A 26,319-nucleotide genomic window follows, 5' to 3' on the forward strand; every position below is an offset into this window, starting at 1 on the left:
TCACTGATATTTGACATTTATTGCTCTACAAGTAGTTTTCAGATATCTTAATGGTGTGCTAGTAATATAAAAAATGATATTTAATATTGCAATGCTCTGAGGATTTGTAAAAAACATAAATAATGATCTCTAAAAGATATCAAGAACATATTCGAATACAAAATTCATAAAATGAATTTGTATAAGATTTTATTTCTCCAGTACTTACCCCAAAAGTCCAGCCGTCACATAGACCACAGCGATATTACCCGTTTCTAAGGTAAATGTAAATACCCACATGCCAACCATAGAGAAGGCATAGACAGCCAAGGTGGTTTCTCTGTAAAAATAATTTCAAGATCATCAAATAAATATAAATTCGCAAAATAATAAATATTATTTTGTAATTACTTAAATTTGCGCATTTGGTCCAGGACCACACCGCTTACAACAGAGCCGATCATGCCCGCAAGAACAATAGTCAAACCAATGCGACCAGTATCAACTTCATGTCCCGGATAATATTTGAGCACAACCTAGAGAAATATATTTGTATACAAATTTTAAACAATCAACGATTATATAAAATATATCAATTATTTTTCATAGCCCGGTAATATAAAATTTAAGAAAAGCTAATTAATCAAATTACTACTTAAATTAAAAATATAAGCTTACATTTTTGTAAAAAATTAATATTGTTTTGATGTATATGTACATAAATTTGATTACATAAAAAAGTATTTTTATACCCTGAACAGGGTACATTAAGTTTGCCACGAAGTTTGTAACACCCAGAAGGATACTTCGGAGGCCTTAGTGGATCTAACGTCTTGCATCTGTCTGTGCATCAGTCTACATATAAGCGAATTAGGTCCTCAGTTCTTAAGATAACGACCTGCACACGCACTTTTCTCGCCAAAAAGCTTTCACCGATGTGGGCCAACTTGGGACATAGCTGCTATAAAAACCGGTCGATCAAAATCAAGTACTTGTGTGGTAAACACAAACCATCATCACGAAATTTGGATTATTGTTTAAGACAATATCCGAATTTAATGTTTAGATTGAAACACTATAACTTACATATAGCTGTCGTAAACACTGACCGATAAAAATCAAGATTAAGATCTTGGCAAAAGATATTATTTCCTTACTAAGTAACCTTAATTCGACTTGATCAAACTAGGACTAGAAAAACGCATTTCGTTGGATGCAAATCGTTGGTCGGTTATGATTTCAGATTTATTTAATATGTATGTGTGTGTATATGTATGTACCTACAAGTATATACATATGTATTTGCTGTGAGAAATAGCTTTGGTAACACTTTTTTGGAATATTTATACGATTGGAATTTAAATGTACTCTGTCCAATCCCAAAAAAGGGAGACTTTACAATATGCGCCAACTACCATGGGATAAGCCTCCGCAACATCGCGTATAAGGTTCTATGAGCGTATTATATGAAAGGTTAAAGCTCACCGTCAACAAACTGATTGGACCTTATCAGTGTGGTTCTAGGCCTGGGAAGTCAACAACTGACCAGATATTCCCCATGCGCCAAATATTAGAAGATACCCGAGAAATAAGGATCGGCACACACCACCTCTTCTTCGATTTTAAAGCTGCTTTTGACAGCACGAAAAGAAGCTGCCTTTATGCCCTATGTATGAATTCGGTATCCCCGCAAAACTAATACGTACACAGCAGACGTTGAGCAATACCAAAAGCACCGACAGGATTGGGAAGTACGTCACCAAACCGTTTGGCACAAAAAGAGCTGCAAGACAAGGCGACACCCTATCGTGCGACTTCTTTAATTTACTGCTGGAGAAAATTATTGCAGAGCTTAATCGAGTAGGTACAATCTTCTATAAGAGTGTACAACTGCTGGCGTACGCCAATGATATTGATATCATTGGCCTCAACACCCGCGTCGTTAGTTCTTCTTTCGAAAGAAGTAAAGTCCTCTTTCGACGAACAAATACCAAACTCCATAAGTCACTTATTATTCCTGCCTTGCTATAAGTTGCAGAGTCATGGACGATGACAAAATCTGATGAGTCGATGTTTCGAGTTTTCGAGAGAAAGGCTCTGCGGAAGATTTATGGTCCTTTGCCAAAAAGCAAGTTATATGTATGTATACAAATGAGTAGTCGTAGTAGTAGTAGAAAAAAGTTACAGCTGTTCAAAAATGAGTGAAAATAATGAAGAAATTCACTATATTCACAATTCATTCAATACAGCTTTTTGCACGGTCCAAAAGCATGTCGAACGAGTGTTTTAGCTGGTTGGGCGATATGGCCGCCAGTATGCCGGTGCAAGCCTTTTGAATGGCTTCTACGTCGGTATAACGCTTTCCTTTCATTAGCAAATGCATTTTTCCGAAAAGGAAGAAGTCGCACGGTGCCATATCAGGTGAATACGGGGAGTGGTTAATGGTTAAAATGTGATTTTTGGTCAAATAATCGGTCACAAGCGTTAATCGATGAGAGCAATTTTTGGTTGTCAGTCAATTTCTGCGGAACAAACCGTGCACATACCTTTCGTAAGCCGAAATGTTCGGTCAAAATGCGATAAATCGATGTTTTGATCGATCTTTTGGAGATGTTCAATTCCATTTCCATGAATTTCAATGATGATTTCAGCTGATTTTTGATGATTCGCGCACAGTTTCGATGGAATTTTCGGTTATAACGGTCATTTATGTACTCACGACCACTTGAAACGTTGAATATGTAATGGTTCTGTGTGGTCAGAGTCCGGAAACATACTATTCGGTGTTCAAAATATAAAGATTAACAAGTAAGGAAGGGCTAAGTTCGGGTGTCACCGAACATTTTATACTCTCGCATGATAAAGTGATAATCGAGATTTCATTATACGTCATTTACATATTTTTCAAATACCGTATTTTTGTAAAGTTTTATTCCGCTATCATCATTGGTTCCTAATGTATGTACTCGTATTACACAGAAAAGGCATCAGACGGAATTCAAAATATTGTTATATTGGAAGAAGGCGTGGTTGTGAACCGATTTCACCTATATTTTGTACATGTCATCAGGGTGTTAAGAAAATATTATATACCGAATTTCATTGAAATCGGTCTAGTAGTTCCTGAGATATGGTTTTTGGTCCATAAGTGGGCGAGGCCACGCCCATTTTCAATTTTTAAAAAACGCCTGGGTGCAGCTTCCTTCTGCAATTTCTTCCGTAAAATTTTGTGTTTCTGACGTTTTTTGTTAGTCCGTTAACGCACTTTTAGTGATTTTCAACATAACCTTTGTATGGGAGGTGAGCGTGGTTATTATCCGATTTCTTCCATTTTTGAACTGTATATGGAAATGCCTGAATAAAACGACTCTGTAGAGTTTGGTTGACATAGCTATAGTAGTTTCCGAGATATGTACAAAAAACTTTGCAGGGGGCGGGGCCACCCCCACTTTTCCAAAAAAATTACGTCCAAATATGCCCCTCCCTAATGCGATCCTTTGTGCCAAATTTTATTTTAATATCTTTATTTATGGCTTAGTTATGACACTTTATAGGTTTTCGGTTTCCGCCATTTTGTGGGCGTGGCAGTGGGCCGATTTTGCCCATCTTCGAACTTAACCTTCTTATGGAGCCAAGAAATACGTGTACCAAGTTTCATCAATATATCTCAATTTTTACTCAAGTTACAGCTTGCACGGACGGACGGACAGACGGACGGACAGACGGACGGACGGACAGACAGACAGACGGAAAGAATTTGCTAATGAGTCGAGAAGTAATAACCTTTTGTGCTACTATATACATAACCTGGGATTGATGTACACAATATTTAGTGTGACTTTTTAAATGCACATACTATAGATTCAACTCCAAATAAATAAAAATAAAAATAATAATTGGGCCAAACATAAGTTAGACCCACAATAACGTGCCGATAGTACTAGTGAATAAATGGAACCAAGAAACCCCGAATCGATGCTTCGTAAATGGAGCCATTACGCTGCTAATTGAATGAGGTTTATGTTCAAAGTCTGATATCGTCAACCATAAAACTTATTATTGTTACAAACATACACTATTAACAAAGAAAGCCTGAAACTTTTGGAAAAAAATATTGTAATATTGGCCACTTGCGACGCTATTTCCGGTGACCCCTCGGAAAAAAGATGCGCCCGCGTTGGCAGGATAACTCCTTACAGGATCATCTAAAGTGAAAATACGTTTTTTAGTTTAAACTTAAACTTAGAACGTGGACGAAGAAAAGAACTGAAAATTGAATTTTTGACAGACATTTATACAAAAAAAACAAAAATTTCAGTGAAAATTATTCGCAATTTTTTTCAAATAGTTGTAATCGAAAAAAAACCTTCATCCTAGTCTTTAAGAATTGTATCTAAAGACCTGTGTAAAATTTCATGAAGATCGAGTTTCAGTTAAGTAGTTCTCTTGCGCACAAGTTCTCAATGCTGTATCTCTGAAATTATAACTACATAGGATCAACTTGAAAATTTAGGACAATATTCTACAGGTGTTGTAAAATTTAGTTAGACAATAAAAAATTTCGATTTTTTGAAACCCTTAAAGCTCATGTAACCCCTTAACTGTTATTTGTTTAATTGATTTCTTTGGATATTGTCTAAGTATTAAATATTATTAAATTTGAACTTACTGGGTTAAGCAAAGTTGATATCGCATAGAAAACGCCGACATTCATACCGTAGGAAATTAAAAGCAGTATATAATTACGATTAATAGCCAAATTCTTCAACGATCGCTTAAAAGATGCTTCAGACTCTGTACCAGCTGCAGGAATTATAGATCGCTTTGGATTTGGCGGCGTCGGCGGCTTATCCCTAAAAACTGAACAGTTAAAAAATTAAGTTAAGAATATAAGCTTATTCCATAAATATATGCGTTAGTATAATAAGTTTTCGAGTAAGAAAAATTAAAGTATTTTCATATAAAGTCGTAAGGTTCGTGTTCCCACAGAATATTAAACAATAAAAAGTGCATACGTCTAAAAATGCAAATGTTTTATAAACTCGAAACATGTTGGACAAAGGTATAATACATATAATAGTTTAGTTTGTAAAACTAATCTTGAAATAGAGTTATATGTATTCATCAAATTGATATGTATGACGAGAAGAGTTGTGTTTCGATTGTCTGTCCGTCTTTCCGTGCAGGCGAATCAAGAGAACTTGATCATTGTCACGCTTCCAAAACGCCGTCAATGTAAAAATCTTAAAGTAAAATTGAATGCACGCCCACCCCTTATAACGATTATGTTAAAAATTACTAAAAGTGCGATAACTCATTAATTAAATACTTCAGAAACATTAAATTACACTGCTAAGATATGTATGTATGTGTTCGTGTTTGAAGGCTTCATAAAAATCAGTGTAATGATTGGATGATGGGTCCCACTTAGGGACCACTTTCGGTGCCTTCAAGGTATGCCATATCACATCTAAAAACTATGAAAATGTGGCAATATGTGGTTGACTTAGTACGATGTACATTAGAGCGGTTTGATTTTTCTCTTAAAATGCGGAAAATGTTCTAAGTATCATTTTGAACAACTTTGCCTTAGAGGTCATAGGTCTAAAATCGGTTTCGAGTAAGAGATTTTTAAGGCGAAAATAAAAATAATCTGAATAATCAGTTGTAAGGGTGATATGTGTTATAGTTGCTCGATCTTACCTTTACGTAGAACATTTCCCGCATACGCGATTTTATAGGAAAAAATCGACCCGATCTCATGTTCAAATGCATGTATATCGGTTAATTTGTGAGGTATCTTTATGAAACTAAGTCAGTTTTTCTGTTAATAACTTATCGTGATGCCAAAAATGGATAAAATCGAGTCAATCCTTTCCCTAGCCCCGAAATACCTAATATACGAATTTCAATTTCGGTCAATATGTAAGATACCTTAGCAAAATTAAGTGAACGTCTAATATAGGGTATATTACAGTTTAATGCCGAAAATTTGTGAAATTGGTCGCCCTAGTCTTCATCTACTACATATAATTCCAGGAGACATTATGTTGAATATTTCGGTCACTGTGATAGTTGTCTACATAAAATTGTGTAGAAATTTGTTGTCGAACACTGTTTACCGGCTTTCTACCTGACTTGAAACCGTTTATGTTGATCAAAATGTGTGATATTTTAATGAAATAAAGTGAATATGTTTTCTTAAACACAATGCAAATATTTCCCATTTTTGTTGACTTCTTTCTTATTATTAATAATAAGATATTATTAATATTTTAATTGCAGTCATTTTGATTTTGTTTATATTTCGTAAATCCTATTTTAATTAGTTGGGTTTATTTTAATATAAACAAATTAAAATGTAGGAATGGACATGAATGGACCTGAATGAGCCTATGATTCAAAATGAAAATAATTCACCATCTTGGAGCTTTACAAATTGCGAGAGCATAAAGCTTTTTTATTTCAATTTCAATCGCAGAGTGCTTTGAGTTGTAGGCTTATCGTAATAAAATGTCTTGAAGTTAGTTTCGAACTTTGAATTTTTTTAAATGCGACTCAACAGAATGCCAACGGGCATTTTTTCGTCTAATTCCAGCAGACAAATTGATGTCTTGACTTGTCTAAATTTTAAAATTATTCCGTTATCAAAAACTTTGTGACTTTGTATACATTTCACATCCATTTCTTATTATCGTTTACAGTATTCATCTAAAAAAATGCTTCAATATACCGGATAAGGCATAATGCAGGAAAAAAATTGTATAAATAAAAAGTGTTTAATTTCATTAAATATTTTTATATAGAAGTATCATCTTACAAAATATCATCAGCACCATTAAAATGGTTGTAAAGCCTGCGAAACAGTAGAACATAAATAATAAATCACTCCCGATTATTTCTAGATCATCCGAGTTTCCTACTAAAATTGGAGGGAGCACAAAACCAACAGCAATGCCAAGCTGGAAATAAATAGTAATAGTTAACGAAAATAATATTACCAAATATAGTAACAAAATAAAAATATAAGGACGCATATATACATATTATACGATATTTTATAACAGTATCTGTGATTATACATAATTGATTCTAAATGTGTAAACATAATTCCTAATTGCCTTAATTCAATTATGCATACATGTCATTTTGAGTATAACATAGTGTATGATAATATCTAGATCTTCATTCCTCTAATAGACTTTGTACTATGAAAATACGTCGCTATGTATGTATGTCTAATTGAGCTAATTAGATTGGTTGTTATATAAAATCGCGGTCACAAAGCAAAATATTGTAATGAACTAAGTGAGTCTATGAATATATTATATATTTCGCCAGCTTTGATGGTGACATTGTGACAGTATTGCGTTTCCTTGCTCGTTTTATTGTGTATTATTTACAAGCAACCGTTTGGAAAACATCCCAATTGCACACGTCGCGAGACTATAGAAATAGTGCTTAAGAAATCAGCATTAGTTATTAAGTTTTGGTTAAGGAGCTAGCACTTATACTTAAGTAGAGGGGTATACAGTGAAATTCCTCATATCCGGACACTCACCGTAACAGGGTCTTTTTCCGGCACAGCTGTCCACATATGGGAGAGTGGCAAAAAGCTATGTTTAAAATGTGTTCTCTGACTCTAAGGGCTGGAACTCCGAACTATACATATTTCTACTGAACTATGTAATAAAAAATAAAATACGGCGCCAACGCAAGTTAATTTGTTTGCTGTGATACTTTTGCGTGTTGTTCGTAAAAAACTGTAGCATATCTTCACAAATTAATAAAAATTAAAAAACAAATTGTACAAAATTTTGTTTACATATTTTATGAAGTCTTGTCTGTTTATCAGAGATAATTTAAACGAAATATTACCTAAATAGTGCCCGTGTCCGGTCATTAAAACATACTTTTGTCCGATTATAGGAATTGATTTTGTATGGAAATATTAGTGAAAACGTTGTGTTCATGAAACTTGTCCGGCTATGGGAAGTGAACGTTTATAAGGACTATCCGTCATGAATATTAAGTTTGCCTTATACTAAAATGTTTAGATATATATATATATATATATATATATATAAACGCTCAGCGTAACGAGTCAATATAGAAATGTTCGTCGTTCGATTAGGCTTTGAGATATCGATCTAAAACTATATAGGCTTCCATTTGCGTTATTAACTACCTAAAAGTGTAGAAGGGAATACAATTTTAATCAAAACTCGAAAATAATAATACACTTAGTCTTTCCGTTTTTAAATGGCCTATAGCCATTTTTTTTTTTTGAAACTTCGCTCTAGATTTAGAAAAAGTTACCTAGATGTGAAAAATCCAAAACTAATCGGTTATCTCTTAAAACTGTCCTGTTATTATCAGCATGGGATGTCATGTTTGTCCATATGAATAAAGCTCAATAAACATAAATTTCAACAGCATTTTTCAAACAAATATTTACATTTGTTTACAGACCTGTACAAATCTTTTTATACTTATGTACATACTAACTATGTTCACTCATTGTAAATGTGTCTGCGTAAATTGTGTAACCCGGTATAACATTCATCTCTGTGATCACTTTATCTAGAAATATCTCTATGATGACATCTATTTTGAATACAATTTTCTTTTCGTAAATGTCGTATGATTATGGATTTTTTTAAATATTTTTTTAAATAAAATTCAAGTGCTTTGAAAATGCAATTGAAGGAATTAACATTTACTCGTATATTTCGTAGGTTATTTGAATTTTTTAAAAGTGTACACCACGAATTTTTTTGAAGTTTAAATTTTTGAATTCTGCTTTGAAGCGAGGTTATGTGTACAAATATTCAAAAATAAGTAAGGAAGGGCTAAGTTCAGGTGTAACAGAACATTTCATGCTCTTGCAATTTGCAAAGATCAAAGCCGGGGATTTTAGGGTAACTCCAATACACATTTTGTAACGGATTTCTGGATAAATCGTCTACTTTGTAACTCACTCTTGAGTTCGATTGTTAAATAAGAGTCCCAATTTAATGGCTATACACTTATCTTTATTTCTAATTGCAATTACTTAACGCTTTACTACTCATTATCGGGAAATTCATCGTCGATTGTATTTTGTTCTCGTGTCGGTTAAGCGGGACGTTTCAAAATCCTGGATATCAGTTATATGAGGACTAAGGCAAGTTTTCTCGCGATTTTATATACATATTTCAGGCACGAAGATACACTGTTATTAGAAAAAAACTCTCTCTCTCTCTCAATTCCTTTAAAACAACTCACATTTTGGTCGATATATGTACATATGTCGTATAAAGTCAACTTTAAGTTCGAAAGTCTTTATATTAGGCATATGGGGGCTAAGGAAGTACTGATCCGATTTTCGGCGCTAGGGTATATTATTATCAAAAAAACATTCTCCCAGATTTCAATAACATATGTCACAGATTAATCGATATTTTACCACACATTCGGTAAGTGGGTGCTTGAACAGTTTTGGTTCGATTTTAACAAATTATAGACGCGATATGGCCTACCTTAGAGGTACTATTTGTGCAAAGTTTCTTCCCGATATATTCTTATAACTTTATATACTGAAAGGTGAAAAAATTAAATGGAATTTAAAATTTGTTTATATGGGAGGCTTGTGTGGTTTTAGGTTTCTCCCATTGTCGTACTGTGACTACTGTGAGATACAGCCGATTTTGTGACGAGGCGTCCGTGTTCACTAGAATTGTCTCCTAAGCTTTAAACGCGTTTTTCTCGAAACTACTTTTTTTGAGGTGGTTGACATGATATCTCAAGTTCTACTGAACCGATTCCTTTAAAATGTCGTATATATCTTCTTTATACAATGCCCTATCGTGTCTGCCTTGGATTTGCAAAAATTTTGATTTGAAGTATTTTTAAAAAATTCGAAAAGGTCGAAAAGGTCGAAAAAATCGGGTCAAAAAAAATTTTTTTTTCAAGTCGACGCCATTTTGTTATTATTATTTTTTTTTTTTAAATGGTCAACCCCATAACGACATCCTTACTTATGAAGAATCTTCTTGTTTTTTGTGTTTTAGATCTCTATAACGGTTGAAATCACGTCAACCAGGACGCACCGTTTCTTTTGAAGCCCCCACTCCACCGGCCCGTATCTCGACGAATTTTGTTTTTTTTTGTGCAATTTTTTTTATATAATTAAAATGTCAATAAAAAACATATAAGAAAGTGGATAGTAAAAATGTTTTTCATTTTTTTATCTTAGTTTAAAAAATGCCTAAAATTCATGCGTCTAGACTAGAATACTCCCTCAAAAAGATCATTTTCTAAGATATCCAGGGATTTTGTAAAGCTGTGTAGTAGCTTTCGTTTCAATTTTGAAACATACTGCAATAATCAGTTTTGCGTATTTATTTCCTACAACATTACACTATCACTTCCGCAACTAAAATTGCAATATTCGTTTTGAAATAAATTAAATATACGCATTATGTCATAATTGAGTTATATAAATAGTACTTACTTGATTGCCAAATACTCCCACGCTACACGCTGACGATACTTGATGAGGCCCAAACCAAACGGCGGCGATGCGTGCTGGCAATGACAATATGCATACCTTTAAATGAAATTTAAATATCACATTATAGCTTGGAAAATAATAGTTACAAGTAAGGAAGGGCTAAGTTCGAGCATTACCGAACTTTTCATACTCTTTTAGTTATATGGGGCTAAGGCGAGCTTTCACCTGATACCTTTATATGGGGAGTGAACAGGTTTATCTTCAGATTTCATCTATTTTCACATGGTCGACAAGAGCCCTGATAATACATATACATTAAACTTATTAGAGGGCGTGGCCACGCCCAATTTTTCAAAATTTTTTGATCACAGATATCCCTTGCTACAGTGATCCCCTGTGCCAAATTAGAGTTTTATATCTTATTTTCGTGCTTAGTTATGGCACTTTATAGCGTTTCGGTTAATGGCGTATTGTGGATGTGACAGTAGTCCGAATACGCCCATCTGCTAACTTGTAATTTTTTGACAGGGAACGCGCATATGAAGTTTCAAGTGCTGAACACATAGAGCGCGACAGACTGCAAGCGACATCTGTCAAATATTAAAATACACACGTTCTTAAGGACACAGTTATTTAGACAGCTGCACGACTACACGACTGCAGGGCGCCAGTTGTCGCTCTCGCTAACTTGAAAATATTTTTATATTTGCCGACGACAGTAGAGTTGACGGTGGAGAGTAGTGATGCCATTAATATGTAAAATGTAAAATTATTCAGAGGTCTAACAAACCTGATGTTATTTTACGAAAAAAGCATTACATAGATCTGTTATATCATTTTTAATAACAATTGATAATTTAAAACAAAAATATTTACCTATTTACTTATTTTTTGCACAAAAAATTTCACAACTGTGAGGTGAACAAAACTATTTTAATCTGTAGCAACATGTTGCTAGAATATAAAAATAGTGGAAATTAAATATCGATGTCCTAGCAAAGAATTTCTATCATCTCAAAAATTTTGAATATAGCAATAAATGTAACAAATTATGTATGGATATAATATTTTGTCATGTCATGTTAATACAAACCTGGGCTAGCGCGACAATAGTCTGACCAATAAATGTGACATAAAAAAGATCCGGTTGTACAGAAAATACTTTAATCCATGAGCCAATACATGTGCCAACAATGCCGACCAATGCTGTTATCCGCAGCCCCTGAAAGTAGCAAGTTAGATAGGGTTCACATACGAAGAATATTGTTGCTCGTTATTGGAAAATTATGTTTTGCTGTTGCCCATTGAGTTCACACTCCTCATATTCTTGTACGCATCATATACGTGGGGTACAAACATATTTTTCACTAGCTAATTTTGATCTATCATTTTTTAAAATTGCATATTACACGCATAAAGAATTATATGTATATACATATATACTATATGTAATGCATACATGCAAGTATGAATACAGTATATTACACACAAAAAATATATGTTAAAATTCTAGATTCCGAATATGTGAATAAAAATACAAGCAACTCGGAGCTCTTCGTCTTTCCTCTTGGCCCTGCGACAAAATTTTTCGTGCATGATAATTTAACTATAAAGTTAAATTCATTTTTTATTTAAATTAGAATAATTAATTTTGTCTTAAATTTATAAACAGAAAAAACTTTTTATTCAATTAGTAAAAGTGAGTTGAGTAAATTTAAGCGGATATTTAAAGAACACCTGTGAACATTTAGTATGCGCAAAATAAAACAAAGTTAGGAAATTATTGTTTTTATATTATTTCATATTGCACAATAATTTTAAACTGTATTAGTTTCGCAGTTTTTGGTTCAGTTTTGCGTTAATATTTCAAATAATAAAAAAATTGTTGACACCTTTACATTGTCGAACAGCAGTATTGTAAGTTTTGTGTTTAAGGTTTGGATGAAACTGTCTAACATTGGATCTTAAATCTATTTTGAATAAAAAATTGGATAGATAGATAGATTAGATAAAACTTAATTAGCTTTTCACAGTTACTTTTGAATATGTCACTAATGACTGTTTATTTGTTTTTTTCGAGGTGTGATGCGTGCTTGGACCAAATAAAATATATATTTTTCTACTTCTGTTTCATTTCCTCTTACCATTTTATCAAGAAACCAACTTCCCGGAAAAATTAGTGGTATATAAACTATCATGTATATCATTGAAGTCCAATCCACCCACTTATCATTAATGCCATAATATCTGAAAATATAACAATAAGTTAACAGCAGTATGTATAAAATATTATGCGTTACAAATTGTAGCTGTGTATGTTTCAATATTGTACTATTTATTTATCTACATATGTACATACACTTATATATAGATGTACTTACATACATAGGTGTTTGTGTCAATACAAACCGAAAAATTGTTCATCAAATGCCAAGGAATGTAATAATTACATTTCAATAACATAAGATAAATTTTATTTCCATAATTCGTAATTTTTTTTAGTTTTTGAGAGATTTGTATACATACATACATATGTAAGTATGTATGTTTAATCAATAAGCAAATGTTTTTAAAATTCATGTTAATTGAATGAGCGATTAATTCAAATTGGAGAACATTAAAGACCCATTTAATATACAATATATACCGTTTACAAAAGAAAACTTACTTGACAATAATATTGTTGATAATACTGTATTGGATCCATTGAGCCGCATTTGCACCCGAGTAAAACACAAACAGGAATAGAACGACCCAGCGGCGTTTATAAAGTTTGATCTCTGCAACTAAAGAATTCAAAATATTTGTATGTAGTCCATTCCTATAAATATGCGCTATAAGTAAAAATGTGAAGATATTAATTGCAGATTTACATACATACATATGTATGTGTGTACATTACATACTATGTACATACATATCTATATAAATAAAAATGAATCGTCAAACTGTATGTACGCGCATAACTCAATAACGCCTGGACCAATTTGGCCAATCCTTTTTCTTAAATGTTCGTTGAAGTTCAAAGATGGTTTTTACGGCGAGAAAAATTCGAATAATTTCCGGAAAACCCCTAAAAACAGCCTTTTTCTTTTCCCCATACAAACTTTGCATACATACACACATATGTACATATGTAAGTATATAAAAATGAATGTTTGTTTGTTAGTAACACTAAGAGAACGGTTGATGAAATTTTTAAAGGTTGTTTGTTGTGGATCGGGAAAGGTTTAGAAACAAATACCTTATACTTTTCATGAGGAGAAGTCGGAAAATTGGACAATTACAAAAAGTAACATTTTTCATACACATTTTTTTCAATTTTTGTTTGTTTTGTTTCAATATTTTGATTTGTAAATTATTTGAATCGTTCAATTGCGGTCGCTTGCTTTTTTATTCGGGCTATCCAAAGGAAAAATTATTCAGTGAAAACTTTATGTGTGTTTCAGACGAAGTGATCAATTACTGATTGAAATTTGTTACGAAGCCACGAAGAGGTCGCGCTAATATTTGTCGGCGTTCTTTTTGTCATAAACGTATGGCAGCCCAAAGAAAGGCAAGAAGTACTCCCAAAATGCGATGACATACGTGCGGAATTATGGATCGCGGTCAATCAGCTAGCGGTCGTAACGATATCACAGCACGACTTTTTAAACAATAGCTGCGATGTTTGATGGTCTTTATCTTGAAGCAACCTATGGTATGTATGTATGTATATATGGTGCTGTTAGATGCTGAATGTATTCTGTTGCGTGTTGCCGCACGCACACATTCTTCTTTGGATGCGGATGGTGATTACACCAGATCAAATTGATGAAATCATTTCAGCGGAAATGCCTGATTCAGAGATAGATCCAGAATTATACGAAGTGGTGAAAACCAATATGGTTCATGGACTTTGGGAACCTTACAATCCCACTTTGGTTTGTATGTCTGGCAATAAATGCACGAAACACTACTCATGTGCTTTTCTTTCGGAAACGGAAATGGGAAATGACGGATATTCACTGTATCGGCGTCGCTCACCAGACGACAATGGCAGAACATTTAGCATTTAGAGGCGTGAATATCGACGTTAACAACACATCGAAGTTGAAAACATATGGATCGTACCATATTCGCCACTTTTGTCTAATTCACATTCAAAACTCATGTCAATGTTGAATATTGTAGATTGGTGAAATCGATCAAATACGTTTGCAAGTACGTCACCAAAGAAAGCAACATAGCGGTTATTGGCCTTGAACAATATGAGATCAGCAGTATCAAATGGGTCGATATGTGAACCGCAATAAAGCGCTTTGTAGGATATTTACTCTTGCAATTCATGAAAGTTTTCCGACTGTTGTGCGTCTCGCGGTTCGACTTCATTTAAGTCATTGCGTATTGTGAATGGTAGAGTGTGTGCAACTTTTTGAGAAGCATGCCAGCAGTTGCGTTTGCTGGAACATGCTAATCACTGGAAACAGACGAAGGACAATGCAATAGTTACTTCGCATGCCACTGAAGTTCGCATAGTTTCCGCGAAGATCATTTCGACATATCAGTCTTCAAATTCGCGTTAATTATGGGATACGAAAACTGACATTGCCGATGACATTTTACATTGTATTCGCTAAGAATTGCAAATGGGCAAATTTCGGTTGATACTTCCAGTGGTTTGATATCAATTTCACATCCCTTTTGTCAATTCTCTTCAACGGAAGATGAACTCATCACGAATGTTTATCGCACATTGGCAAAATTATCGTAACTGCAATTGCTTGAGTGCACGCGCAATTTTAGTTGCCAAAAATACCGATGTTAATGACTTAAACTGGAAGATTCAAAGTCAAATTTCGGGAGGTTTGCGCTCATATAAATCGATCGATCGTCTTGACAAGAAAGACGAAACCGTAAATTATCCAGTGGAATTTCCAAATTCTTTGGAGAGCCTTGGTATTCCCCAGCATCATTTGCGTCTCAAAGTTGGATCTGTCATTATTATGTTTCACAATCTTCATGCGCCGAAACTATGTAATGGAACCCGACTGATTATGACGCAGTTATCGAATACAAGGGACAGCCATTTCATTTCAAACGTATTCAATTTCCAGGGAAAATTGGCCAGATATATGTATGTGGCGTGTTGACGAGTTGGAAACCCATCTTTTTTGTATATTTACGCACCAGAACAGAAATCAAAAAAATTATGTTTATTAAGCTGCTCTACATTAAAAAAATGTAGAAAAATCGAAAATAAATCATTTTCGACACAATATAATTTCAACTTTTTTTCATTTCAAAGCATATAATTTCGGCTTCGGGGTCAGCTAGTATAACATATTTACAAACATCTCTACGTAATTGGTAGAAGTTTATTATTTCCTCAGAAATGCATAATAGTGCCTTCAAAGTAGTCAGAATATTCGATATTTTTGCTACTCTAGGGCCCAAGGGTGACGAAGAAAATTTAACTCTTAAATAAGTTACCACAAAACACTTCTCACTTTGACTCAAAAACTATTTTTCGACTGAACTAACAACAAAGCAGTGATTGCTATAGCTTAGTGAACGTGAGCCAGCTGTGAATGAATACCGATTATTCTGAGCTTCCCTCCCCCCCAAAGAAGCGTCACGAAATACTTTAACGACTCCTAAGTGATGTTATTGATCGACGCTCTCGAGAAAAGCTTTAAGGTACCCGACTACCTCAGGGCCGTGGTGCGGTGCTACCTTAACAACAGGAAACTGCTGTACGAAACTAAAGAGGGATCACGACAGATAGCGGTCACGTCAGGAGCAGCACAAGGAGCTATGACGCTATATTAAAACTAGAAATGCCAGATGAATCGTATTTAATAGGCTACGCGGACGACATTGCAGCAGTAATCACAGCAAGGGTTCCAGAAGAAGCGCAAAGAAAGCTGAACCAGGTCATGATACGGACGCAAACATGCCTCGACTCACACAGCCTCCAGCTCGCTACGGAGAAAACAGAGCTACTGCTGCTAACAAACAAGCACATACATACCTCTCGAGATAAGCATGCACACGACTACGGATATTCTTAGGACAGAAAAACCTTCTGGGTACAAATCCAGCACGCCGCAGGAAAGGCAGCGAAGATCACCTCTCAACTGAACCGACTAATGGCCAACATAGGAGGCCCCAGTCAAGAAAAAAGAATGCTCCTAATGTCGACAACAATCAGCGTTTTATTATACGGAGCTGAGATATGGGCAGATGTGTTTAAAAAGGAAAATCGGCGTAAGGTAGCGGCCAGAGTGCACCGCATTGCAGCCCTCAGAGTTGCATCAGCCTACCGAACAGTGTCCGACCGAAAGCCGCGGCAGGTGGACGGACAGGCTTATAAAAGATCTAGACTCATGGACAGGCCGAAAATTCGGAGCGGTAGATTTTTACAAACCCAGCTGTTATCCGGTCACGGGTACTTCAAAAAGTACCTCGACAGAATGGGAAAAGTCGAAGAGCCGTCATGCATATATTCTTCGAATATGCACGCTGGCAAGGAGAACGCAGCGCCGTAGAGGACCTGGTTGGCCCAATAAACACGGACAATTTAGTCAGCGTCATGTTGGAGAGTGAAGTAAACTGGGGGATTATCAAGAAACTCGCTGCACTCTTGTTACGCAGCAAAAAGCGGGACCTGGACGCAGGTGCGCAGATGTAAATCTCTTAATGAGAAAAATGGAACAACCCCACCCCCCCCTAAAGTAATGCAAACGCGGACCCAGGGTGGGACGACGGTTCCTTAGAGGGGGGGTTTTTAGTGACCTGCAAGTGGCACATACCGCTGCTGTGACGATAGCACCGATGATACGGAAGGCATTCTCCACCCCTTCAGCCGCAAAATAAAAAAAAAAAACAATTTAATTAATTATATTGTTAGTATAGTATATAGTATATTCAATCTCTCCATATTAACATTGCGCCATATGCTATATTTAGCTTTTGGTAAAATTTTGTTGCTACTTGATCATTTAGGTTCCTGGTAAATCCAAATAAATTGATATTTTAAATTACCTTCCACATTTCCTGCATCCGAATGTTTACTTCCAGAAATTTTTTTCAGATGCAAATCTGTCTGATTTGTGGTCATTTTAGTTTCGGTACGTTTTACACTTGATATGTATTTAACTGATTTTTGTTGCTGTTAACCAATGGTTCCCTTATGCTTAACATTTATTGATTGTTGAAGAAAGGACGGTTAAACGTTGGTCGGTGGTATTCCAATTTTAAATAGATATGTTTTCACTCTTTCTCCTACTTTTAGTTATGTCTTTGCGACTCAAATCATTTCAATCTTCGTGAAGTTTTAAAAAATTATTTGAGAAAATTCAGGCTGAAATGAAAAAAAGTTGTAAAATTTTATTTGAATGTGAAATTTGTTCCGAAATCCGTAATTTAATTGCAAATGAAATTTGTGCCATGAGCCTTGGCATGATTAAGTGTGTGTATGTAAGTATGTACATATACAGACATTGAAATGCAGTTTAGAACTATAATTTTGCATATGAGAGATCACGCTTTATGATTATGCCCTACTGAACCCTCTCAACAATTCTTTAGTAGCGCGAAATTGTGTACTTATATACACGTCAGATAGTTTTTTCAAATTGGATGCTGCACATACTGGACCGTATTCTGATTGAACATTAGGCTAAGTTCACGCATGAAGACTTTACACATGGACTCTTTTGTCGCTCATTGTTGGCAAATTCTCTTTTTATGTCGCTACCCAGCGGGATAATGGTTCACCGCTTACATTTTTCTTTGAAAAATACTTCGAAGAAAATTCGATGTAGAATTCTTCGATACCAGGTAATGCATAAAAGTAAGCTATGCGGAACCTCGCTTACATTTTTCTTGAAGAATACTTCGAAGAAAATTCTATGTAGAATTCTTCGATACCAGGTAATGCATAAAAGTAAGCTATACGGCTAGATTCTACAGTGTTCATATTTACAAATCAAGTAAGTACATGAAAAACGACAAATACAAATTGATGGAATAAAATTTATAAGTAAATTTTTTCATTATTTCGTCAAATCATCAAGCAAAAAGTTGGTCGTGATCAGGTGAGCTACTATTTTAATTAAAAATTTTGTTTATTTTTTTGTGTTTAAACTTAGAATAAAAAATAAAAGAGTGTTCTCGAAAAAACAAAGGCCGTTTCTTCAAATCTCGTTGCTTGGATGAAAAACGAAAAGAGACTCAGCCACAAAATTAAAAGCAGCATACCAATTCGAACAAAAAGGAACGAGAAAGGAGCTCGCGCACCTTTCTTCGTTACGACGTCGTTCGACCAACATCTCCACTTTCGCAGCATCCCGGTTCTTTCCGCTAGTTACCCGCGTGTACATACATACATTTAACGTTTTATAAAACCTGCTGTTTTCAACCTTTGATCATTTTATATACACTATATATAATATGTATTTAACGTTTTTAAACTATTTCAATTTGTAATAATTCAGTTCAGTTAAACACATTTTGTTATAAGAATTTTTAAGTGCATTTCGCAAAAAATAAAACCTTTATAACGATTGTATTGAATCTAGTGCGTTTTTCTTTTAAACAAAATGTGTGAGTGGCCTATAAGGTGAGTTTTTGTACGTTAACTGTGGCATCAAAGAATTCTTCGTTAACTATGACATCGAAGAATTCTCCGTTAACTTTGGCTTCGAAGAATTATCCGTTAACTGTGGCATAGAAGAATTCTTCGTTAATTCTTCGCATCGAAGAATTCATCGTCCCTATGGTAAGCGAAAGAGGTGATCTGTTACTTTTCGTAGGACATCGTCGTGTTAATTTTCATCGGTCGCAGTAAGCGATACAATCATGCTGCATCGTTTACCTTGCTCGCTTACCAATGTCTACCATATCCCGCTGGGTAATTGCGTTCACATGAGCGAAACGAACCCGGCAACTTGAACCGGACAATTTACTGCATTCCTTTTCTAATCAAATTCTTGTCGTGTCATGTACACGGTGCTCACAAAATTTTTTTGTTATCTAATTTATATCCTTATTCATATTTCCATTATGCGCATAAAATTCAAATTTCCAAACGTATTATAAATATTCATTTGAAACCGAGCACAATTGCAACCATGAAAAGAATTTCGAAATGAATACGAAAGCCAAATTGCGTGGCAGTCAACTGCTACAAGCAGGAACCGTACCACCTGAGCACCAACGGTATGGCCCCTTTGCCTTTCCACGGCGTCCGCTCGTTTACAAAAACCGAATAGTGCGACTAAAGGGTCCTTGTTCGAACGTGCAAAGTTTGGGATGCTATATTTCCATCCGGTATATGTAGATTTAGTATTAAAATTTAGTGATATCTGTGTACCTTTCTTCAACACTGGTACGATGAATATAGTGATTTTGTAGTAAGAAAGCTAAGAGTGTCTATTATCGAAATTATGAGGAGATAATATACCAAGTATGATTGTATTTCATCGTTGAATTCTTATGTAGTTATTTAGGCATTCCTTACATATTAATTGTCGGAATGCATATTGTACATAGGCACCGTATTAAGATGTGCATGACTTATAAAGAAGATTTTGGTAAAAACATCAATTTTTCTGTGGCAACACTTACTAAGGGTCTATGTTAAGATGCATTTATATTGCAGAAAAGAGTTCATACTCAGTGTTAAGAGTACAATACTAATATATGATAAATATGTAAGTAATAACAATAAATGTAATTAGTCTCGAATGTGGTTGATACGCAAAGGGAACAAATTAAAAATGTTATCTACATAAAATCACGTGTTCCTTTGTTTATCCGGGGTAAACTCCTAAACTACTGAACTGATGTTAGTAAAATTTAGCACACTGTGTCACTTTGATCCAGGTTAAAAATTGAATAGTTTATAACTTAATTATTTGAAAAGTAAAAACAAATAATAAACAAGTAAGGAACTCTTGCAATTTGCATTAATCAAAGCCAGGGAAATACCTTAAGTTATGTATGTATATATAGTTATATGTAACTTATACACTGACTGTCGGTCATAAGGTTTGTTGTAAAAACGAAAGTCATTATACATACATATGTAGTATATGATTTTATTTATTAACTCTAATATATATGTATGTCCATATTAAAAACTGTTCCCGGGGTTCATTAAGGTACCTAACATACAATCATCAATCATATGGCGTGAAGTCAGTTATATGGGGACAAGTATATTTCAACTCGTCTTATCGTCTTGATATAACCCTACATCTTCTCGATTAGTTTTAGGTGATACGTACAACCGCTAAGTGAACAAAACTATTATACTCTGTAGCAACATGTTGCAAAAGTATAAAAACATATTTCTCAACATAAATATATGTTCAAAATAAAAAATAAAACAAGTAAGAAAGGGCTAAGTTCGGGTATAACCGAACATTTATTGCTTTTGCTTTTTGCAAGGATTAAAGCCAGGCCATTCAGGTGTTGGCAAAACTTCATATTAAAAAATATTGCGAAAGAATTCAACATTCATTATTCGACGAGGAAATTATAGCCTTAAATGAGATATATACAACATAAACCAATCCCAAGAGACGCCAGAAGATCGAAATTATATTACGAAAATGAGAGTAAGACCAAAGTCTAGATTTACTTTATTCATGCACAGGCCTATACCATTAATAACTCACTTTAAGGTTTGTTAGAAGAACGGAAATTATTTCTGTGGTACATATAAACAATTTCACATATTTCCGGCGTTAAACTAAAACATATCCAATATTATATGTTCAGTAAATTTTGCTAAGGTATCTTACCTATTATCAGTAAATATACGGTATAAGACCAACCGGAAATTTGAAAATCTTTTATTAGGTAAATTTATCATTTACGGATCATTAAGATATCTCAATTTTTGCTTGAGTAACAGCTTGCTTGGACAGAGTTACCGACATAAGTACAGTCAATCAAAATTCAACTCGTCTCGTCATCTTGATATAAGTATACATACTATATAATGCTATATACTCTATACTCGATTATTCTTAGTTGATACAAATAACGGTTAGGTGAACAAAACTATTATACTCAGTCGTAACATGTTTCAATAGTATAAAGATCAAACCTCAGCAATCACTAGAAGCATTACATGAAACAATGCAAGATTTCTGGTGGTGAATGTACTCATTTCGACTAATTTAATAAAGAAATGGTTTTGTTGCAGCAGACCAATCTTCAGAAGACTATATCTTCCCATTGATTAACCTTTCGCCATGCCTATATTTCACTTTAGATTTCGGAAATTCATTATTTTTACTATTGGCAAATATTAGTACCAATCATTTTCAAAATTAAACCTCAGGAACAATCCATTCTTATACCGACAGTAACCCTTTCACCTCTATTAATAATTTGTTTGAATAGTTTATTATAATAGTAGTTAATGTATACCATAGTAACAGCAACGCGAGCACGGATCTAATAGTATTTATATACAAAATATTTCATTACCAGAATTAAATTTATATCCCTTAAAAATTCACAAGAATTAGGGTACGCAGGACACTCCTTTCGAAAAAAATATAAGTACATATATTGAAAAAATATACATGCATATGGATGTATATTGAAAAAAACATTTTCATTAACAGCGATAAAATGAGCATATTATTTCAATACATAAGTTAGTACAACAGCTTATCGATGAAATAAGCCCTCAATATAGGAACATGTGGAATGCGAAGAGTATGTACATACATACATATGTACTAAGTATGCATATCTTTGATAGTCGTTAGATTTAGCCTCTCTCGCATAAGGAGGTGTACAATGATTTTATTGCGGTTATATAGTACATATGTATGTAGCAAAATGTACATACGTCAGTTACCGATTTGATATGCATCAATCTATTACTGCATTCATTCTTACATATGTATACACATACTGGCACTTACCTTCATATGCATGTATGTATGTATGTATTCGTATTTAAAGCCATAAGGTGAAACACCTCAGAAAAATAGTGAATTATTAATTTGTGTTTTACGAATATGTATGTGATATTCAAGATTATAGTTCATAATTATAATTGTTTTATTTAAGTTATTGTATAAACATCAAACAAAATTAAACTCATTTATGTAGTTAGATCTTTGATATTGGATCTAATTAAATAATCTACTAAGGTGCTCAATTAAATTCTGCAACGAATGGCTTGCAATGACATTAATGGAAATTGAAATCTGTACATGGAAATTCGTTATAATTGATATAATTTGCAGTCCGACGTTACCCGAATCATCCACGATCACTTAATGGTGTTACCTGGTAGACGTTTAAATGCGTACTAAATAAAAGGTACATAAGCATTATTTAACGGGCTATATAAATTAAATATAATCAGCTTCGACACGTCTTATTGCCGATTACAAACTTAGAGACGTGCATACGTATGTAAAGCTTAAAACAGAGTAAATGTGTATTCTTATAATGGAGAAAAGAGAGACTACCTGTATATGCATGTGAAAATTATTATATTTATCTTACAAACAAACAACAAACGTACACACAAATATTAAATATTTTGAAAGAAATGCTTAGATTTTCACTAGGTAGGTCGTGGTTTAGGGTCTGGCGGCATAAAACTTATGTTACCCTTGATTTTTCGGATAATATTAAGTCATACATATGCATATACATATGTACATGCACGTTTGGCTAAGTAACTAGCAGAGAAGTAATTGAAAATTATATAAATACATAGATATGTACATATATATAAATATACATACATACATACATATATTCTAACTGATGTTATGTATTCAAATTTGAGAAACTTGTGACAATAAAATAAATAAAATATGAACGTTTAATTGTTTATAGTTTTATTAATAAAATGTTCAGTTTCTATACCATGTGAACATTACAATATAATGCAATCAGTTTTTTATACAAAACTCCAGCTTATAAACAAATTAGGGCCTTAAAAATTGTGGTTGCGTTCTTTCTCTATGAGTCGCATTCTCTGAGTTTATATAAAAGCTTATATGCAAACGAATATAGTATTAATTTATGTGTCAACCGGTAATATTTGGATCACATTATTTTATTTTTAACAAGCTGCTTTAAAATCTGTTTTTCAGCGCCAATGTTACTTTGATTTAACTTTTTGTATAAACTTCCGATAGATATAATATACAGTTTGAGTTTAAAGCTTAAATTCGAAACTCATCTAGTCATGGTATACCAACAATTTGGGGCTAAACACAAAACTAATTCACAATAATAGTGAAGGTGATTAAGTCTCAGTATGTATAAATCTAAATATGTATAATATAATATGGTAAGTAATGTCCCCCCTTTAGAGGCTAAGTAATACGCAATAGATCGTGCTAGATAAAACTTGGAACAAAGCACCTAATCTAACACGGTAAGCACATTTTTTTTAACTTTATACTTTAACGAATTTAAGGTACTATTTTATAAATTCTTACCTTCTGTTATCTGCCTAAGTAACCAGAACAGAGACCCAGGCTGTTCCTTATTACTTATGGTATACACAGAAGAACTTTCAGTTTTTATAAAATAACGGAAGTCTGGCTTTCGTCGGATTTCGCAATCTAATTTTTTTAATTCAATTATTTTTATAAAATAAGAAAAATATTCACATATTCTAAAAACTAAATGTATCTAAGTATGTTTTGTCCGTTTTTTTTCTGTTACATATGTATGCATTTATGGAGGATGTTAACTAATCAATATATGTAAGGGAAGCAGGTGTTGTTCAATTGCATTATGAAGGATAAGTGGCGACCACTTCAAACATATACGAGAGTACACAATGGAAAGTTTTTAAGAGAACAAAGGACAAGTACGATTATACGTACATATGTATGTACTTATGTATATCATATACACGTACATATGTACATACATACATATGTATATATGCATATATGAATTATTAAGAACATGTATAAATTTTTTTAATCTTTCCCTTAATATTACTGTCCTGGATTACTGCACCCGAAAAGTTAAAATTGTCACTGGTTCTTTTAATACCATGCACATAAAGTCAGTTAACGCAAGTGATTAAAATGTAAGTTTAGATAGCTTATCCATTTAGCATTTAAATTTGAGGTATTTTATTAGGTATGTTTTTATATATCACATTCATTTAAAGAAATATTGCTTTCTCGATGGGACATTTACACATATGTATGTATATGTTTTTCAATTATCCTGTAAAGCTAGATAAGGCTAATTGAGGAGCTATTTATCTAATCATCGATCAAAAATTTGTTTCTTATATACATGCATACATATATGGGGTTCAGGGAGAGTTTTCAACCGATTTTACTCATTCTAAGAACATATGTATGTAAAACGTTATAAGAAAAACACACTCTCTATGCTTTATTAAGATAACTCACATATTGGTCGATATACCTAGGATGTAGTACATATGCAGTATAAAGCCACCCGGAAGTTCTAAAATCTTTATATTTTTTGATACACAGAGATACTATTGACATGTTGTCATCATAAGCATCTTATATCTATCTCTATTAGCTTAAGGTGATACCTACATCCGTTAGATGAACAAAACTATTATACTCTGTGGCAAAAGTATAAAAATTGAGCTGAGAGGTAAATTTTAAATTTCTAAGTCTTCCATTGCATAACTGAATTTTTCCAAACGAAATATTACGCTTAAAATTTTAACGCTTCCGAAAAGTACTTAATGTCTCCATTAACCCGATTTAAGCAACCCCTACGACCATTAAAATTTGTGTATCAATTCAATAATAAATTTTCATGAAAACAAATGTTGTATTTTTTGTTGCGCAATGAAATCGTGTGTTGCTTAAATCAGCTGTAGGATTGATATATGTAATTCGCTTCAATATCTACACTTGAACATTCAAAGTATGCATGTACATATGTATGTATATAGTTTATAAAATTAAATATTAAATTGAATGATTGAGCGGAAGCGCTAGTAAATCTCGAAATGTTTAGTATTTCTATGATGTGTGAACAAGTAAATTAGAAACTTGTGAAATTTGATTTAAGTGATTTATATATTTTTTACAGTAATATGAAAAACGTAGTCATTTAATATACATATATCTTGATAATCTGCCAAAATTTTATTCAATCAATTATGAACGTTAGGACTCTGACAATTGTAATGGATATTATTAAAAAAAAAAAAAAAAACAATAGTTTGGATACTTTCGTTGCCTCAGCGAATTTATCAGGCAAGACGTTGACTTTTGGTTATTGGCGAAAATATTTTGTTAGTGAATGATTTTACTAATGCACATATACAGCTACCGAATTCTGTGCATCTGAAGACGACGAAACACAGAGTGTATATCAAATATTTTCGGTGTTATTAATTGTTTCTATTATCACTTAAATAGTAGCCCAAATCACTAACACTTTATAATTATAAATTCGTAGAGAGTATACTTAGAATTTGGAAGAATTTGTCGCTGCTGCAATAGTAACTAACATTGTGCAACATTATTCTCGATTGTCGACGTCGTACTAAAATTTATTCGCATGAGCCTAACTATTTGTATTCATGCTTTTGGCGCCACCTACAGAGCACCGGGCAAATCTGTTAAAATAAACTTATAAAACGAGTATTAATGTGAGTGAATGGAATGAGCTGTCAAGCGGAAGCCACTGATTTCACCGTAAGGCCACAGATGAGAGAATTGTGTTATATTAACTTTTCTTTGGTCCAGCAGCAATGTCAATAAAAGCACAAAACAAATTTAACACTCTCGAAACCATGCTGAGCAGCATCTTTTTAGGGGTTGATTTTCCGAAGCTTTGTTCGTGAACTTTTC

The 26,319-nt window shown here is 33.6% G+C and overlaps 1 protein-coding gene across 12 annotated transcripts in view; it reads right to left on the bottom strand.

Annotated features, from left to right (window-relative positions):
• Positions 1-26,043, bottom strand: part of LOC126754414 (feline leukemia virus subgroup C receptor-related protein 2) — a 28,393-nt gene extending 2,350 nt beyond the window's left edge. Inside the window, exons 1-11 of one of the 12 annotated variants that reach the window (XM_050466353.1) lie at positions 25,902-26,011; positions 23,950-24,075; positions 17,501-17,819; positions 13,143-13,308; positions 12,619-12,721; positions 11,568-11,696; positions 10,475-10,570; positions 6,800-6,941; positions 4,649-4,839; positions 391-515; positions 209-319 (exon numbers count right to left, since the gene is read on the bottom strand). In XM_050466353.1, the coding sequence (XP_050322310.1) occupies positions 209-319; positions 391-515; positions 4,649-4,839; positions 6,800-6,941; positions 10,475-10,570; positions 11,568-11,696; positions 12,619-12,721; positions 13,143-13,308; positions 17,501-17,576 (1,139 nt within the window). In that variant the 5' untranslated portion in view covers positions 17,577-17,819; positions 23,950-24,075; positions 25,902-26,011. The other 11 variants (XM_050466349.1, XM_050466356.1, XM_050466352.1 and 8 more) reach the window with 11 other exon arrangements.
• Positions 26,044-26,319: the final 276 nt, after the last annotated feature.

This window comes from Bactrocera neohumeralis, chromosome 4, assembly GCF_024586455.1.
Source record: "Bactrocera neohumeralis isolate Rockhampton chromosome 4, APGP_CSIRO_Bneo_wtdbg2-racon-allhic-juicebox.fasta_v2, whole genome shotgun sequence".
NCBI classification, from domain to species: Eukaryota; Metazoa; Arthropoda; class Insecta; order Diptera; family Tephritidae; genus Bactrocera; species Bactrocera neohumeralis.